The 17,854-nt window shown below is 33.2% G+C and overlaps 3 protein-coding genes and 1 non-coding gene across 4 annotated transcripts; 1 reads left to right on the top strand and 3 right to left on the bottom strand.

Annotated features, from left to right (window-relative positions):
• Positions 1-636: 636 nt before the first annotated feature.
• LOC123670852 lies at positions 637-4,447 on the bottom strand. The gene is made up of 2 exons (XM_045604429.1): positions 3,598-4,447; positions 637-3,341 (listed from the first exon to the last, which is right to left on the bottom strand). Exons 1-2 carry the CDS (start codon positions 4,445-4,447, stop codon positions 637-639), a joined length of 3,555 nt encoding a protein of 1,184 aa, XP_045460385.1.
• Positions 4,448-5,441: 994 nt separating this feature from the next.
• On the top strand, positions 5,442-8,272 carry LOC123689059 (zinc finger autosomal protein-like). Its single transcript, XM_045627855.1, has 2 exons — positions 5,442-5,638; positions 7,101-8,272. The coding sequence occupies exons 1-2, from the start codon at positions 5,592-5,594 to the stop codon at positions 8,122-8,124; spliced, it is 1,071 nt and encodes a 356-aa protein (XP_045483811.1). The 5' UTR covers positions 5,442-5,591; the 3' UTR covers positions 8,125-8,272.
• A 2,103-nt stretch (positions 8,273-10,375) lies between these two features.
• On the bottom strand, positions 10,376-10,447 carry Trnae-uuc. Its single transcript has one exon. It is a non-coding gene; the product is annotated as a tRNA-Glu (tRNA).
• A 5,195-nt stretch (positions 10,448-15,642) lies between these two features.
• LOC123670846 (homeobox protein abdominal-A homolog) lies at positions 15,643-17,400 on the bottom strand. Its single transcript, XM_045604411.1, has 4 exons — positions 17,356-17,400; positions 17,270-17,289; positions 17,076-17,194; positions 15,643-16,330 (listed from the first exon to the last, which is right to left on the bottom strand). The coding sequence occupies exons 1-4, from the start codon at positions 17,398-17,400 to the stop codon at positions 15,924-15,926; spliced, it is 591 nt and encodes a 196-aa protein (XP_045460367.1). The 3' UTR covers positions 15,643-15,923.
• Positions 17,401-17,854: the final 454 nt, after the last annotated feature.

Below are 17,854 nucleotides of genomic sequence, written 5' to 3'. Positions count from 1 at the left end.
CTTAATTTCAAAATTAAAATTTGCATTTAGATGTAGAATGACAATTTATAGTCTCCTGAAAAATTTCAAAATATTCGTGTAACCAGAACCATAGAAAATTCAAGAAGTATCGAAAAAGATTTACTCAATGATTGATCACAAAACCGATGCAGTTGAGATTTTGGGTGTTAATATCAAAAAACAATTTCGAGCACCATGCCAAATATCGAGCTGACCACATGATCAGAACCACTGAAAATTCAAGAAAAATATTGGAAAAGAAATACTCAACATTTCTTTGATTACAAATCCGATTCGGTTGAGATTTGGTGTATATATAGAATAAGTTCATCAAGTAAAAATTGTTGTAGATACCGTCATGAGAACAATAGAAAATTCAGAATATCGAAAAAACGAAACAATATTTCAGCAACAACAGATCCGACCGCGTGCATATGAAGAAAATCAATTTTCAAGCCTTTCATAAAATTTCGTGCAGATTTATTTATTTATTTATTTATTTCAACGGTACAACCATTTTACATGATAACGAAAAGAAATAAACAGTAATAAAACAAAGGAAATAATACAGCTCAGCTGAAGGCCCAGAAAATATACAAAAAAAAAAAAAAATATATGAACATGAAACAGTTTTATTCAATTATTGAAATATCTTTTTATCGCGAATAGGGACTCATTCAACAAATCCAAACCCGATTCATTAGATGTTCTCATCGCCCTATCCACTGGGTTGTTATAGGAATAGTTCCTGGTATGAAACTCAGGTACAAGAAAATCTCTGTGACGCAAATTAACATGCACTGCATTGAAATTCAATCTTGCCAGTAGATAGGGGCAATCAATGAGATCATTAAGGAGCTTATAAACAAACATTATCCCGAAATTTTTCCTTCGTTCCTGAAGAGTTTTCAAGGATAAGCCGGACATCAATAAACCATAGTCAATCTCACCAGACGGAATGCTCCGCTTATAACATATCCATCTCAAAAACTTTTTCTGTACTTTCTCAATATTACCGATGTGAACCTGATAGTATGGTGACCAAACAGTAGAACAGTACTCCAAAATGCTTCTGACGTTAGTTATATAAATATTTTTTAAAGCATCGATGTCATTAAAATCTTTTGTATTTCGTTTAACGAAACCCAGCATTCTGAAAGCCTTCCGAATGGTTAAGTTGATATGGTAAACAAAATCAAGCTTGGAATCGAAGTAGACTCCCAGATCCCTTATAACCTCTACCCTATCCAAAAATTGCCCCGAAATATAATAACTGAACTCAATTGGGGACCTACCTCGAAAGAAACGCATTACTTTACACTTATTTATGTTCAGTTTCATCTCGTTCTTATCACACCAACTCATCAATGAATCCAAGTCGGCTTGTATTAGTGAACAATCCGAATAGCTAGTAATCTCCCGAAATAGCTTCAGATCATCGGCAAAGAGTAGAAAAGAACAACATGAAAAAACCTTATATACATCATTAATAAACAATAAAAACAACAGAGGAGACAGAGAAGAACCCTGAGGCAACCCAGATATTGCTTCAAACTCTCCAGAACAAACATCGAATATCTTCACCCTTAATTTGTTGCCCCTAATTCGGTCAACCAACCAACTCAATAACGGCCCTCTCACCCCGAGTGATTCGATTTTCAATTTGAAGATCCAATGGGCCACTCTATCATAGGCCTTAGAAAAGTCTGTATAAACGGAGTCCACTTGGTGCCCCTTCTCAAGCGCCCTACCCAACCTATCGACATAAACCAAAAGATTAGTGGTGGTAGATCTTCTTGAAACGAAACCATGCTGTTCGTTAATTATAATTTGCTTGAACATTGGAGTTAACTGAGATGTAACTATAGAGTCCAATACTTTGGGCAAATATGAAATTTTACAAATGGGTCTGTAGTTTTCTATGTCACTGCTATCCCCGGACTTAAAAACTGGTATAACATAGCTGTGTTTCCAATACGAGGGGTACGCTCCCGATTCTAAAGACAATCTGAACAAGGACCAAATGGGAAACAAAAGTGAATCACTACAATTTTTCAAGAAAAGAGCGGATAAATGGTCAGGACCGGAATCAGTTCGATTCGAGAGTGCCATCAGTTGACTCCGAACGTCATCTAAGGAACAAGGGCAATCTACAACGTCCACTGTATTGTCCGCGACAAAAGAAATATCTCTGGCTGGTGAATTTATATAAATCTCAGAGAAATTCAACCGAAATAACTCCGCAATATCCCCATCAGAATCAGCAACAACACCGTTTAAATACATAGAAGATGGAAAGCCTTTTTCAGTTTTTCGATCATTGACGAACTTCCAGAAAAACTTAGGATCAGAGTTGATAGATTGTTGTACTGTATTAAGATATTCGGTATAACAAGATTCTGATAAGGTTCTACATTTATCTCTTAAAAGAGAAAAAATTTGATAATCTTCTTCTCTGCCAAACTTCTTGTACGTTTTGTGTGCTACTTTTTTTCTGAATATTGAAGCTTTAAGCTCTAGTGAAAACCAGCAAGGGAATGAATAAGATCTCGACACCTTTTTAGGGACATGCAGGTCAATACCTTTCATAATAATCTCGTACAATTTTTCAGCAAACAAATCGACATCCACAATATTAAAGAAAACATCATCCCAGTGAATAGTACTGAAAAAGTTGTTTAATGATTCATAATCTGCGTTCTTGTAATCAAAAAATGTAAACAACGGCTGACTTAAATTGGAGCGGTTGTGGGTAAAAATTTCAAAATATAACGCTGGATGGTGTTTATCACAAGGGACTAAATGTTCGATGGCTGGTTCCACCTTGATGGAATCCAATGATGTACAAATCAAATCGAGTAAAACGTTATTAGCATTGAATACTTCGTTTACCTGTCGCAAATTTAAGAACGACAAGAAATTCCACAAAAACATATGTTTACTTGATAAACAAACAGATTCATAATTCGATTCTGAATTGTCCCAAATCATGCCCGGCAGATTAAAGTCGCCACAACACAACACGTCAAGCGCGTCATATTTATCCATCAAGTTTTCAATATCTTCCCCAAATCTTTCATACGAAGCTAAATCACTACCCGGAGGAAAATAGACAACTGATATCAACAATGACAAACTACCTTCATTAACTTTAACAATTATATGCTCCAAATCATCAAATTCATGAAGTAAGATTCGGGAAGCTGCCCTTTTATGAACAGCCACCAAAACCCCACCCCCTTTCTTTTTATCGCTGGTGAATGAATCTCTATCCTTACGATATACTGAATATCTATCATCGAATAATTCAGAATTGGCAATATCAGATGATAACCAAGTTTCTGTCAATAAAATAATATCGAAATTGTACAAAGATAATGATTTGTAGAAATTATTAGTTTTAGTTCTAAGACCCCTAACATTTTGATAATAACATGAAATTTCATTACCTAACCTCTCGCATGTAATGTCCAACTTGGCGTTAATACTTTCACTGGGTAAATTTCTTTCATGATTGGAAACTCCGAAATGGACGAACGGTAATTCCCTCCGGCCACATCTTCTCGTCCAGGAGTTCCTCCAAAGAGACCATTTTACTGCCAAATTTAAACGTTTTTCTCCTGCTTTTGGACTTCAGGTCAAAACACAAAAACTCCTTATCTGGCCATTTTTCTTTGCCATAAGACAAAACATTTGACTCGGTAGTAGCATCAGACAGTCCACCAATCCAGATCCAATTTCTTCCTTCTGGGGCAGCTTGTAGAAGCGGGTTGGTTGTTCCCTTACCCTTGATTAATTCACTCTTAGAATTTACAAACGCATTAATTGGGGTCGGAAAATTCTGAGTATCGACTGGCTTCTCAGCTATACCCTGCCTAACTTTTCGAAATTTGGACTTGTTAGCTTGTTCAGTCCTTTTGTTATTCCATGCACTCGATGTAGCCACCTCAGTTGGATCAGCGGTCTTCGTCCTATCTTTTGTTGAAACACCCATAGCTTTCTGAGTGGTAGCAGTGCTCTCAAGACTGACAACCGCCGCAGTTGTACCGACGGGCGGATTAACTGAAGTAAACAATCTTACGAGATCGACATTACTTTCCCTTAATACTTCGATATCTTTCCTCAAAATATTCATATGGGATTCTAATTCTCCGACTATGGTGTTTTTCAACACGGTGGTCATCTTATCCAAGTTAACATCCATACTTGCATTATTGACTGCTGCCAACCTATCCCCTATCTGATCTTCATCATCGAACTGGCCGAGACAGGTCTCACAGAAAAAATTGAGATTCCTCACTTCCTGTACAGCTTTACAAAATGCATCTTTTAGCCCTACACATGGACCATGAAAACGCCCTTTGCACATAGAGCAATAAACTGATTTATTGTTCACCGTGACGATTTCATCGCACACCGGACAGTTAGCAACATTATTCTGCGACATATTTAAATCTTGTCGTGTATGGTAACCTCAACGATTTATTACACTCGATGAACGAAATGAACATCCGAACTCTAGGATGGCAACCAGATGAATGATAATGATAATAATGATGATAATGATAATGATAATGTCAGAATCAGAAGAAATTATAAAATTTTTGCCCCTTCTTGAAAATTAATTGTTGCTTCTACTTTCTTCTCATTCAACAAAAACATATTTTATTAATAAAAAATTATCATTGATCACAATATTTCTTTATGGAGATTTTATAACAAGTAACATTCTCGTGATCTGCCCTTAGGCATATAATAATCTCAAATATTGACAAGACTTTTTGTATAATATTTTTAAGTGAAAATTAATTAAAAAAAAATGTTTGTTCTAAAAGTCATCATATCATTCATATTAAGTATTGGAAAAATTTATCTAATTTTTTTCCATCTAATAAAAATAAAGACTTTCCGCAATGACGAAGTTTTACAATGAATACTAGTGAAAACCTCATATAAATCGATGACCTCTAGCAAAAAATTTTGAACTGACCGCTGAAGAGGTATAGGGTATAGCCCCTCTCAATTAATTTCCCATATCAGAGGTAATTCAGGATATGGTGTATTTATTGCTTCATTTAATCTCACGATTACTTCGTTAGGAAAACAAACTATAATTATCCAATTATCTGAAGATAAGAGTTCTTCTAAATATAAATTTGAAATCGAATTGTTTTCAAACTGGGGTCGGGACGATTTGAATTTGCCGCACATTTCTTTTAGTTTTAGCCTTTTTCCCTGAGGGCGCTTTCAGGCTTCCGAGTTCCGATCCATAGAACATTAATATATATTTAGTGTTCTGTGATTAATAATCAATCTATATTCTAAGTTCCGATCCGAGTGATCCGGATCCGACACAACTCTGCCATAGAACAAGTATTATATACTTACTTTATGAACTCTGCTTTTATATCTCAAAGAACAGGGAATTATTATTCAAATATTCTGTGAATTTAACCTTCTCGAATTCTGTTTTTGTCATTGAATAAAGACAAGACTTTTGTCAGATTGTTATTTTAATTTGTTTAATTACATTTTTATTCGTCTATTATTGAATTTTACTCAGATGAACTAGAATCGAAATATTTAGCAAAATGGAGCCAACTGTAGATGAGAGTACGAAAATTTCTCTTGGTGATTTGTGAGTGTCACAATTGTTTTTTTTTTGATAAGTACTTGAATGAATTTTTTCTTCTTATATCTCAGCAGAATAATGATTACCTGAATCTAACTCAGTCTAGGTTTTTCGTAATGCAAGCCAATTTATAACAAAGAATTTCATTTACCCTTTTTCTAGATTTGGCTCAGGTGAAAAGTTGTAAATGGTTTCACAATGGACGTATGCAATCATATCGTTTTAATGCGCACACATTGAAATAATGGAGAAGTTAATCAGTATGAACTTAGAAGTTCTATGAACTTGATTATTTATTTAGACGAACAGTGCTAAATCCACAAATTGAATTTGCAGTAGATCAAATTTCTGCATATTATTATAAACTTAGGGGAGGTGCAATTTCACAAACGGTTTGGGAACAAATATAATGCAGCAAGCCATGAATATATTAATTTTCATTGAGGTACAGCAAGAGAAACTATTTGAAAATGACGTTTCTAATGAATGTATATATATAAGATTATAACAATCGACTCAGATCAAATATAGTATTTTATTTTTTATGTTAGTAGGGTACCTATAAAAAAAAATGTTTTCATATCAATTGATGTAATGAAATACAGTCTAAAAGCTTACAAAATAAGGATTTATTGTTGTATATTAAGTGATAGAAAGCTAACTTCTTGTGATCAAATCTTATTTTGTATGTCCCATGTTATATTGGGAAGAATATTTTCTATGACAATAGTGCTTTCTTGTACAAAAGTGGATCTATATTCACTCTTGAATATCTTCAAAATTGTGCATTTACCAAGAAATTATGAAGAATAATGTTTCCTCTAAAATGAATGAGTATTCTAATAATTTTTTATGCTAATTTTGTGTAGATAGTTTTACGGATTGGCGAAGTTATAACTTGAAACCATTAGAAGTAGAAATAATTAGTCTCTTAGCTATAGAAAGCTTTAAGCTAAAATTCATTTCAATCTGAATTATCGAGTTGAAGCTTCAAAGGAAATATAATGTTTGTTTCATATTTTAACATAAAGCCTGCATCATTTCACGTGAGTCAATTCTGGACAAATGGTAAATGAAGAAAGTTTTATTTTATGGAAGGAATCTATGTTTAAAATTAAAATACAACTTTAAGGTTCTGCCTGTATACATACACAGGGTGTTCAAGTGCCTATTAGACGTTTCTGGAGAAGTGTTATGTTAGATTTAATTGACAATGTTTCAGTATAACAGACTTTAAAAATTCTGGGATCTTCAACTGTGATCCCTTTGATATTCCATCTGATGTTTCTTCGAATTCGATAGTCATTTTCGGGGGTTTTTAGGTTGTAGATTGTAATTGAACAGTAGGCTACTCCGAATTGTCGAAATGTCCGCTAAAAACAGATTATATCATAACTAAAAATCCCGAAATTTAACTCTGTTGAACAAACCAGCTATGAATATCTTCAGCATTATTTTAATGTTTCAGTATACAAGTTCTCATAGAGGAAGAAGATAGCTGTGACACATTTAAGGTTAAGACTAGAGATTTAGATGATGTGAAAAAACTTACTGATGGAAGCCAAGTTGATAAAAGAGAAGCATTAATATCCAATATTGAAAGTAATGGTAATTCTACTGACCCATCTGAGCCAGCGCAAGAACACCAGGAGGATCAAAGCAATAATCAATCAATCTCTGAACAGAAGATTGTTAAGGAAACTGTTGATTCACAGCAACAAAATTGTCAATTTTGTGAGTTTTCCTCTCAAAATGAAGGAGAACTCAATATTCATATAAATACCAATCATCAGTGTCATATATGTGATTTTACATCAAATCAGAAAGTTTCCCTCAAAGCACATATAAATTCTGTACATTTGAATTCAAGGTCACATAAGTGTGACATGTGTGATTATACAACGAATCAGAAATCTCTTTTAAAAAAACACATGAATTCTGTTCATTTGATTTCAAAGCAACATAAGTGTAATTTATGCGGTTTTAGCTCAAATCGCAAATCTGAACTCAAAAGGCACACAGATTCTGTCCATCTGAATTTAAAGCCTCATAAATGTGACTTATGTGATTATGCTACAAATCAGAAATCACGTTTGAAAACACATGTAGATTCCGTTCATTTGGATTTGAAGCAACACAAGTGTCACTTGTGTGAATTCAGGACAAATCAGAAAGTTTCTCTTAAAGGACATATAAATTCTGTTCATTTGAATTCAAACCAACACAAGTGTCACTTATGTGATTTCAGGTCAAATTACAAATCTCACCTTCAAAGGCATAAGGATTCTGTACATTTGAAATCAAAACCATACAAGTGTGACATATGTGATTATACTACAAATCAGAAATATCATCTGAAACCCCACATAGTTTCTGTTCATTTGAATTTGAAGGCATATAAATGTGACTTATGTGATAATGCTTTCAATGAAAAATCTAGTCTTAAACGTCATTTAGATTATGTTCATTTTAAGTCGAAAAAAGAAAACTGAAGATCAATATAATTTTGAAATTTCTCTTCTTTTGGAAACTTTATATGATTATGTGAAACATTATATGTATAGTGTTATAAACTTGTTACTTCCATTATTTTATTGTATATTATACTATGTTTCAAAATAAATTTAAATTCTAAAATTACATCTGTTCATTTGAAATTCTAGTCTACTTTCGTAATATATTAAGATAATCATTACTTATTTCGGCTCAATATCTACTTATGTTCCAAAAATATTTGAAATAGATACAGACGATGTTCAGATGTGCGGGCATCAACAAAATAAAAATGCTGCTAAAAATGTCCTCTTGAAAAGTTTTTTTTGAATGAATCCAAGAAAAATATGAATACACTAGAATTTAAATTTGAAACAAAATGATGTGTACATCTCAAAAATTGTAAACTGTCAATCTATTTGCATTACACAGTATTGGAAAAGGAGTCCTTCAATTTATATGGACATATTTCTTAGCTCTCAACAAGAGTTTATTTATTGCTCTTTCAATCATTTCAAGATTGTATCTTACATCTGCTCGAGATTAATTCCTCTATCCTGGGCCTCAACTGCTTCCGTGAAGTGTTTTAAATGGCATATATCTTTCAAAAAAACCCACAGAAAATGCGCGAGATAAGTAAGATCCGCTGACCTTGGTGGCCATGCCACAGAGCCAGCATTCCATGAATTGAAATAAATACGTTTAAATTTTCTCTAAAAATAATTTTTTTTTTTTACTTATTTTTGCTGTACAGCTGATAGATTGATAGTTTACATTTTTTGAGAGGATCACGTCATTTTGTTTTAAATTTAATTGTAATTTCAAAAGAGTTCACGGTTTGATCATGCATACTTCTAATTAATATTTTACGCAGCGTGTTTACAACACTCAGTAGATGCTGAGGGTTTCATAATAAAAAAAAAAACGAATAGAAAGCTATAAAATTCAAAATCGCAGCTGATAACGTCAAATATTATCACGAAAAAAATAAAAACAGGACCGTATTTTGAAAAAGTTTCAAACATATAAATATTTTCGTTTGCTACTATTTTAAAAAAAATCAAATTGAAATTTGAATTCATTTGACTGAATTCAGTATTTCTTTTTAGCAATAACGATATTTCTATAAAACGCGTAAAAAATATAAATTCTGATGTTTAAAGGAAAAATCTCGATAATTTTCCCTGATAATTGCCCTGAGAATATTGAAATTACATTTAACTTTTTGAAGGGTTGCATAAACCTAAAAATTTGAATAAAATCAGACTACTAATTTTCAAATTATGGAGATCAGAAATTTAGGCCAATTTCCATTATTCATGCACCCTTTTCTATCCGAAACTAACATAGTCTTAGTATACAAATCTAGCTATACTTTTTTGAAAGGCCTGCATTCACCATAAGGCTATTGCCAGTTAGCCAGTACTCATGTTACACCCTGTATAAGCTATAAGGTTACTTTTAAGGTATGGCCTTAAATATTTGTTCAACATAAATCACATAATAATTTTCATATAATGTGACTGAATAGACAAATTATTCGAAAAGACATATGCTATGCTTCATTGAGCATTTACCGATATACTTTATTAAGTAGAGAACCTAGCTTGGGTTAACCTTATCTTAACTGAGGTATACCTGTCACTCATATCAGTAATTGCTCAATAAAAGATAAAATAATTATTTTCAAGTTTTGAGCCGGGTATGTCTTCAAACGATAATGACTTATATGTCTCACTCATCGATGATGACTTATCTGTCTTAGGTAACTCCCAAATGAGATTATGTGGCTGTTCAAAATTTTGTTTCCCTCATAATTAAAAATCTACAGAATCGATTGAAATGAAATTTTGAATAAAAATAAAGGAGAAGGACAACTTGAAGCAGGTTTCCAGCTTAACTAGATTTTTTTTTTAGGTGGGGTGAATTGAAAAGGAATAAATATACGCAGTAGCACATTGATTTATAACTGCGTTATGAATGTTGCATCAATTTTTACTTATAATGTTGAAATCCTTCTTCGAAAAAGCGTCTTTAATAAGTTTTAGTTGGAATAATCTCATTCAAATATAACACTGAATTACTCTAGACCATTAATGAATCTTTCAAAGTGGAAAAATAGTTTAAATTTATTCACATAACATTAAAAAAATTTGACATATTGCGTTCATGAGTTATATACATCGAAATCTTACACATCAGGCTGATGATCTGCTCCCATGTAAAGAGCGAGTAAAATGTAAAATGAAATTCCGGTACCGGGAATCGAACCCGAGCCTCCTGGGTGAAAGCCAGGTATCCTAGCCACTAGACCATACCGGATAGTTGCTAAAGATGATTTTTGAAGCATATTTGACCTATAATATTTTAAAGTAGAGAATATTTTTGAACTCACTTTATGAAAAAACCGAATCTGAAAAAAAAATGATATAGAATGTGATGAAGAAATAGGGTTTAACTGGTACTGGGGATAATTACCCCCGAGAGTTCCAAAATATAACATTTCAGAATTGTCTCAAAGACGAAGATCGAAAATTTTTCCATAAAATGAACCAATAATCATTTTACTTTTTTTTTAAATCGACACGGCAGTTAAAAATAGGACCCTTTTACGGTTTATGATTTTATTATCACTTTCAAGATTATTACTTTTATTGCACTACGACTACGAGCACGTCTATGTCAGAGGTTTCTTATTTTCCTTTATCTATCCGCTTCGTCAGCGTCGCTACTTGTTTTGCAATCAGTGATTTTTGTATTCGTTATCGGTACAGGGATGTCGCTAAGGGGTGGCAGCAGTGGCGTACCCAAGGGGGGATAAGGGGATACCTATAGGTAGGTATATAGGTAAGCAAACTTTTTTGGAAAAGTTCCACAAAAGAAAGAAAATAGATGCAGGCGAATCTTTTTCGCGTTTGAATACAACAGCTGACACTTCGACAAGTGAAAATCAATCTCAAAAAGTGTTTATAAATTCAGAGGACATTCAAAATTTTTTTTTTAGTTTATAACCCTTTATCCTCAAGGCTGATGTCAGGGCATGGGCGCCCGCAGGGGGGGCCATGGCCTCCCCTGAGATTTTGATTGTCTCATTTTTTAGCACAACACCCTCAATATAACTTTCTCAATCCAAAGGACAACATTGCTAACTATCGACCTATATCCATTTTGAGTCAATTTCGAAAGCTTTTGAAAGAATAATGCACCATCGTATGAGTGAATTCCTGACCAGATTTACAGTGCTGTCTGAGAAACTACATGGCTTTAGAGTTGGTAGGTCCACTCGGACGGCATGCACTGAATTCGTGGAATTTGTGTACGATAGTCTGGACAGGGGTGCTCATGTCGCAGGGATCTTTTTTGATCTTTCACGTGCGTTCGACTGTCTTCAACATAAATTCATCGCTGATAAATTATACCAAATAGGTTTTAGAGGCATAATCCTGGATTGGATTCTGAGCTACCTCTCTAATCGTTCCATATATGTCCATGTAGGGGAACACGTTTCTACCGAGTATGAGAACAATCTTGGTGTCCCTCAGGGATCAATTCTTGGGCCACTTATTTTTATTCTGTTCATGAATGACTTGCCTGAATATCTTGTGGAATATCTTGTAGAGTGTATTCTGATTCTCTTCGCAGATGACACCTCTTTTGCTATCAAGGCTAATAGCCTAATCGAATTAATATCTAAATGTGAGATGGTGATCCATCTCTTCAATAAGTGGTGCAGAACTAATTCACTCATCATGAATGTGGATAAGACTCAAGTGATCCGATTCCGCTTACGGGATTCGTCATCAGTTTCGCCGTTGGTTCTCAGTACTCAGGGGGGAGCTCTGAGATCTCTCGAATGCATCAGATTCCTTGGGTTGTATGTAGACGAGTTTCTGAGATGGAATTTCCATATTGAACATCTAGCAAAAAAATTGAACCGGTCTTTTTACGCCATTCATCGTCTAAAATACTCACTACCCATGGATGCATTAATAAATATATACTACGGTATGGTAAACTGTCACCTTTGTTATAATATAGTTTTATGGGGAGGGCCTTCTGGTAGCGACCGAGTTTTCATTGCCCAGAAGAAAATCATTAGATTAATTTTCAATCTGCGTCCTCAAGAGTCCTGTAGACCGACATTTAAGAATTTTGGAATCTTGACATTTCCATCTCTTTACATCTTGAACTGTCTCCTGCATGTAAAATGTAACATTAATAACCTTATGAAGTGTTCTGACTTTCACGAATATCATACAAGAGACAAGACACAGTAGCATCGTCTGCATACTACGACATAACACAAGCAAATATGAGACCTCGCCTACTTTTGCGGGAATCAAGTTTTACAATCATCTTCCGAACGAGCTGAAATCGCTAGATATCAAAACTTAAAAAAAAAGAATAGATGTATATTAGCTGATAAATGCTTTTACAGCACTCAGGAGTTTCTTTCTGACTCATTGATTTAATCCTTTATATTGTTTCTTGTAATGTCAAATTTTGCATCTCAAAGTTTGTAACTATGCTATTTTTTTTCCTGATGTTAACTTGTCCTATACATTATTCTGTGTCTAAGGGATCAATAAAGAATTGAATTGAATTGAATTGAAAGGGCGAGGAAAAAAGGAAAGTAATGGATTCACAACAATTTTCCGGTTTTCAATGACCGTCATGGACGGCTTATCGTTTTTCAATAATTTTCATTTTGACCCCCCCCCCCCCTGAGAAAAATTTCTGCGGGCGCCCATGTGTCAGGGTACGCCATTGGGAGGCAGGGTTGAAATTCAAAGTACCCAATCAGATTCAATTCGGTTAGCAACAACAGGAAGGAATACCGAAAAATTCAATTAACATTAAAAACCATGAAAGGTGTCGCATTATGCATTATACCTACTCATAAATATGCAGATGTTGCGTACCTATATAACAAGTGGCCTTAGAGTGCTTCCACAATCTTCATCTTCGCCAATTTAAAGTTTGGGGTATATTTACGATAATAAGTTGGAGGAAGCATTTTCAAACCTGTTGTATAGTCCTCAAAATTATGTTAACGCCGCCTATGTTTGTAGCTAGTGCAAAGCGTAGTTATTCTATATTAAAATTAATTAAATTATACCTACGTTAGAAATAGTATGTCACAAGATCGGCTTAGCAGGTTAGCATGCGCCAATTGCAGCTTTGGAGACAAGATACTTTTTTTGTTAATCCTATCAACTTGCCCAAGCTTACACTAGGTAGGTAGGTATACCTTTTTATATTTATTTGATTTGTTCTCATTGTGAAACGTCAATTCTGCGAGAAATTGTTTGAAAACCGATCCATCGATTTTTGTGCGTTTTCATAGCTGTTGTAATTTTCTAGGAAAAGCCCTGAACAACGGTCAAACAATTTTTTTACCTAATTCTATTTCATAACTTAAGCTACTAAAATTGTGGGTTTTTGCAAATCAACTCAGGTAATAAAAATAATCAAAATAAGAAATTCGTTATCTTCCCTTCAAAATAAACAAGAGGATAGACATACTTTTTCTCATTTTTCCCCTTCTTTCATGTATTTCCGATGATAACCATAACTCTATTCCATTGGTGGCTCTGCTGTAGGTAACCGCCATGCTGGATCGATAAAACCGGTCCAAGAGTATTCCTATGGGGAATTCCCTTCCCAATTCAGTGAGTTGAGCACAATTGAATACTGTTGGAAGGCGTTTCTCCTTATCGAGAGAGGAAAGGGAGAGAGAGAGAGAATGTTCATTAGTGGCTAATGGTTATATCATTTTCATAATTGTTTTCATAGTTCACAATGAAAAAAACAATTATAGGTATGAAAATAAAGGTTGTCCCAACTTCGATGGTTATAATACTTACATAAATATAATATTATTATATAACTTTATAAACTAAAGATCATATCTTGAAAATCTGTCGAGATAATTGTACTCATATGATTTATCTTTTAATGAACTGTCGAAAAGTTTTCGAGTCTTTTCCAAATTTATGAATTACTCTACAGGTGGTCCGAAAGGGAAAGACACTTCCATTTTTTTTTTAAATGACCTATAAATAATGTCAATAAGTCCATTTTTTCAAATGACATGCCCTGATGTTTTGCTTATCGGATAGCCTAGTGAATAGTTTCCATTTTTTGTCTATACATGTTATGCCCAAAAAGAATAATTTTCAAAATTCTTTGGATCTGCTCAGATATCCGAAAACTTTTTCAATAATTTCAATTATTGAAATGAGATGCAGTTCGATTTGAAAAAAGTTTGAAGACAACTGAGCAGAGGATAAGACTTTTTCAGCTGAAAATATGCAGTAATTTGGAGCTCCTTGTTTGGAGCTTCCTGTTTTCCCACGTGGTCTCTATTTAATTTTATGGAAATGAATGTTTCCAAATATTTTGATGATTTCTTTGGTTTGGTTCATCCTCAATTGGTATTATCAGTAATTATTAATTAGAGTTGAGTTACCTTATTTCTTTGAAGCTTTATGCTTGAGAAGTATACAGCTAGGGATGGTATTCTCGACAAGTGATCTTTCAAAACGAATACGTACTTACAGTGGTCTGAACACTGAATGAACGTATATGTTTTGAAAGATCACTTGTCGAGAATACGGTCCCAGACCAGACCCAGTACGAAAAATGAAATGAGAAGCATTTTGACAATTATTCATTTTAGGCACAACATGTCTAGACAAGAAAATGAAGACTACTCACTAGGCTATCCGATAAGCAAAAGAAAAATCAATTGCAATCATGCTATTTGAAAAAAAGGACTCATAGACATTTTTAAACATCAAAATTGAAAAATTGCATTGTCTTTCGGACCACCTGTGGACTGATCTGTAAATTTGCAGACTTGAAAAGTTTTCGGGGATTCAATAAAAAATAAATTATACTATTATTTTGAATCTTGATATAAATAATATTTATATAGTTATGAGGTGTCCCATCGAAAGAATTGAGTCGAAAAACGCAATATCTTTGAAACGGATGACATTTTTGCAAAACCAGTAACGGATTGCTTCTCAAAAAATCTGCAGCTGAAAAACTGCGTTGAATTATATTGGGTGTTCCATTCAAGACACACCAACTCCGAAACGGTAATTAATTTCTATGATCTGTTAAGAGTACATAGAGTGATAAATACCCCTCGTATTATGAGCATTGTGCACTGGGATGCAATCAAGAATAACACTTCACTCAATAAGACCCTATCGATTTTCAGATTTCAAATGGGTACAGTTTTCCAGAGAATGTATTTTATTATATAGGTATAACTAATCTAATCTTAAAGCTGAACATCTGAGGCTTTGGGGAAAGGGGTTTCAGATGAAGAATCAATAGAATAAAACATTTTTCTTTAACTCATGATTTATTGAATTTTTTTTTCAAAAAGTTGAAAAAAACAATTTCTACACAAATAGGTTGAAAAACAATAATCGCACATACAGTTGAAAAAACAATTTATACAATATTCTACTACTACAAAAAAATTTATCTATCTACAAAACTATAGGTATGCTAATAGATGGAGATGAATCATTGAAAAATTGAAATTAATATCATATAATTTCAAGAGATTCAACCAGTGATATATTCAGAAAATAACATCTAACCAAGAATTACCATAAGAAAAGAGAGAATGAACAATTAAAGAATCAACTATCTATTTGATAGGATTCCAATTGATCTTTCCCAGCTTTTGTTATGCCATTCCTGATTTTTTTTATGCTATCCAATGAATATAATCACTATCCCATTGAAACGATATGTATATAAACTTCAATATTTTCTACCAAAATGATGGATTCCATGTATTAGCATACATACAACTTGGCGGTTGGGTTGGCTGAGTATTTTGTGGTAAAAAATACTGATAATTGTCGTTATTGTAGTTATGCTGCATCATAGGATAGGACCTATTTTCTTGGGCCATGTTTGTGGGTGTCTCCATTATTCGCTCAGCAGGCGTAGGTTGGATATTTTCTAAATTTTCCTTCTTCAACTTGGTTCTCCTATTTTGGAACCACACTTTAATTTGACGTTCGGTAAGTTTCAATTGTTCAGCCAATTGTGAGCGTCTAGTTCGGTCCAGGTATTGTCTTAATCTAAATTCTCGTTCTAACCAGGCTAGCTGGTAAGGCGTGAAGATAGTTCGGAACCTTTTCCTTCTTCTTGGTTCAGGTACGGGAACAGGAGCTGTAAATATATTTTATTTTAAAAAACTGTACCCAAATAATTCAATTCAATCATTGTACCGGAATTTTTCACCATAATTTGACCCCCCTTTAACTTTGTTACTAAAAGAGTTACAAAAAAATGTTTTCTACAAAAGTTTCACGAAATCGACTAGTGTTTTTTAAAATGATTTCACAAAACGAAATATTTATTTTCATTTGAAAAAATTAAGTTGCTATCAATATGTTGCCCACTCTGTATATATTTCATTTTTTGAAATCATTTCAAAAAACACTAGTCGATTTCGTGAAACTTTTGTAGAAAAATTTTTTTTGTAACTCTTTCAGTTACAAAGCTAAAGGGGGGGTCAAATTATGGTGAAAAACCCGGTACATAGTAAGACAACGCCGGAAAGAATTTTCGATCTGAAAAGCGAAAACAATATGAAATACCCATTTACAGTTGAGTTAGTAGCAATTCTCGATTGAGGGAATTTTTTATAGATATATTTCTATTTAATATCACTATTTCTTTATAAAATAGTATCTTATATGGAAATATTTGAAAAAACTTTACATTATTTCTCTAGATCATCTGCTAGAAAGTTACGAAAATAAAATGAGGAATACAATAGCCCCTATGAAAGTCATCCCCAAAACTTGTGTATGAAATTTTTCTGATTTGTTTCTCAACTCAAAAAATCAAATTCAGTTTAATATTAACTTATTAACAATTATAATCAAATAAGACCTAATTTTCAACTTACCATTCACTGGATTCCAAGCTAAATTTTCATTGTGATGCTCGAAATTTGCAGGAAGGTTGTCGAGCCAATTCCCAGCCTGAAAAAAAAAATTAAATAATGAAATGGAATCATTAAATTTTTGTTATTTGTGATAGAAATTGAGAAAAATGCATGATTGAAGAAATAAAAATTAATCTGGTAGTTTAATTCATAACTTTGGAACTATTTCTTCTTGCTGTATGATGAAATTGAAATTCCAAATTCACTAGAAAAATTAATAAACAAATCTTAATCAACTAACCTGTAACGCCAGTTCAAAATCTGCAATATTTCTTCTTTCGTCCATAGTTATTAAACTTATAAAATATAATATTCAAATGGAAAATTTTCGACTTTCGAAAAGAAAATTAAAAAAAAAGGTTTTCGGATGAGTTTGAATAAATATATTTTATCCAACACTATCGGAGAACCTTCTCAGACTAACTGTCTCTAGTTTGGGAGATTCGCACTTATATACTTGAGAAAACCACAGATTCATACGAAAATTCGTATAGTCGGTCCTTTTTCCTTAATGAGCTAAAAATGAGTTTTAGAAAAAAGGACAAAGGAGTTGAAATCCATTTAACACCGATAAATTATTTAACGATGGGAAATTATGAAAAGTTATTATAATGAGAAGAAGTCATATTCTCAATTAAATAAGATTCACTAGAATGAGATTTACTGTAGGCATATCCATGATGAGATAAAACTCCCTTAATTATATTCTTAGGTTCAGATCAATTATTCCTAACAATGAA

The sequence above is a fragment of the Harmonia axyridis genome, chromosome 1, assembly GCF_914767665.1.
Source record: "Harmonia axyridis chromosome 1, icHarAxyr1.1, whole genome shotgun sequence".
Lineage (NCBI taxonomy): Eukaryota > Metazoa > Arthropoda > Insecta > Coleoptera > Coccinellidae > Harmonia > Harmonia axyridis.
Note: the sequence above shows the minus strand (reverse complement) of the source record. Positions and strands in the feature narration are given on the sequence as shown.

What these genes read in the sequence shown, in the direction of transcription:
- LOC123670852 (XM_045604429.1), bottom strand. Translation starts at nt 4,447, where the DNA reads ATGTCGCAGAATAATGTTGCTAACTGTCCGGTGTGCGATGAAATCGTC. An exon ending in AAAAACGTTTAAATTTGGCA is followed by an intron (nt 3,342 to 3,597) that starts GTAAAATGGTCT and finishes TTTTATTGACAG; the next exon opens with AAACTTGGTTATCATCTGAT.
- LOC123670846 (XM_045604411.1), bottom strand. Translation starts at nt 17,400, where the DNA reads ATGGACGAAAGAAGAAATATTGCAGATTTTGAACTGGCGTTACAG. An exon ending in CAAGAAGAAATAGTTCCAAA is followed by an intron (nt 17,195 to 17,269) that starts GTTATGAATTAA and finishes TCACAAATAACA; the next exon opens with AAAATTTAATGATTCCATTT. An exon ending in AGCTTGGAATCCAGTGAATG is followed by an intron (nt 16,331 to 17,075) that starts GTAAGTTGAAAA and finishes ATATATTTACAG; the next exon opens with CTCCTGTTCCCGTACCTGAA.
- LOC123689059 (XM_045627855.1), top strand. Translation starts at nt 5,592, where the DNA reads ATGGAGCCAACTGTAGATGAGAGTACGAAAATTTCTCTTGGTGATTT. An exon ending in AAAATTTCTCTTGGTGATTT is followed by an intron (nt 5,639 to 7,100) that starts GTGAGTGTCACA and finishes TTAATGTTTCAG; the next exon opens with TATACAAGTTCTCATAGAGG.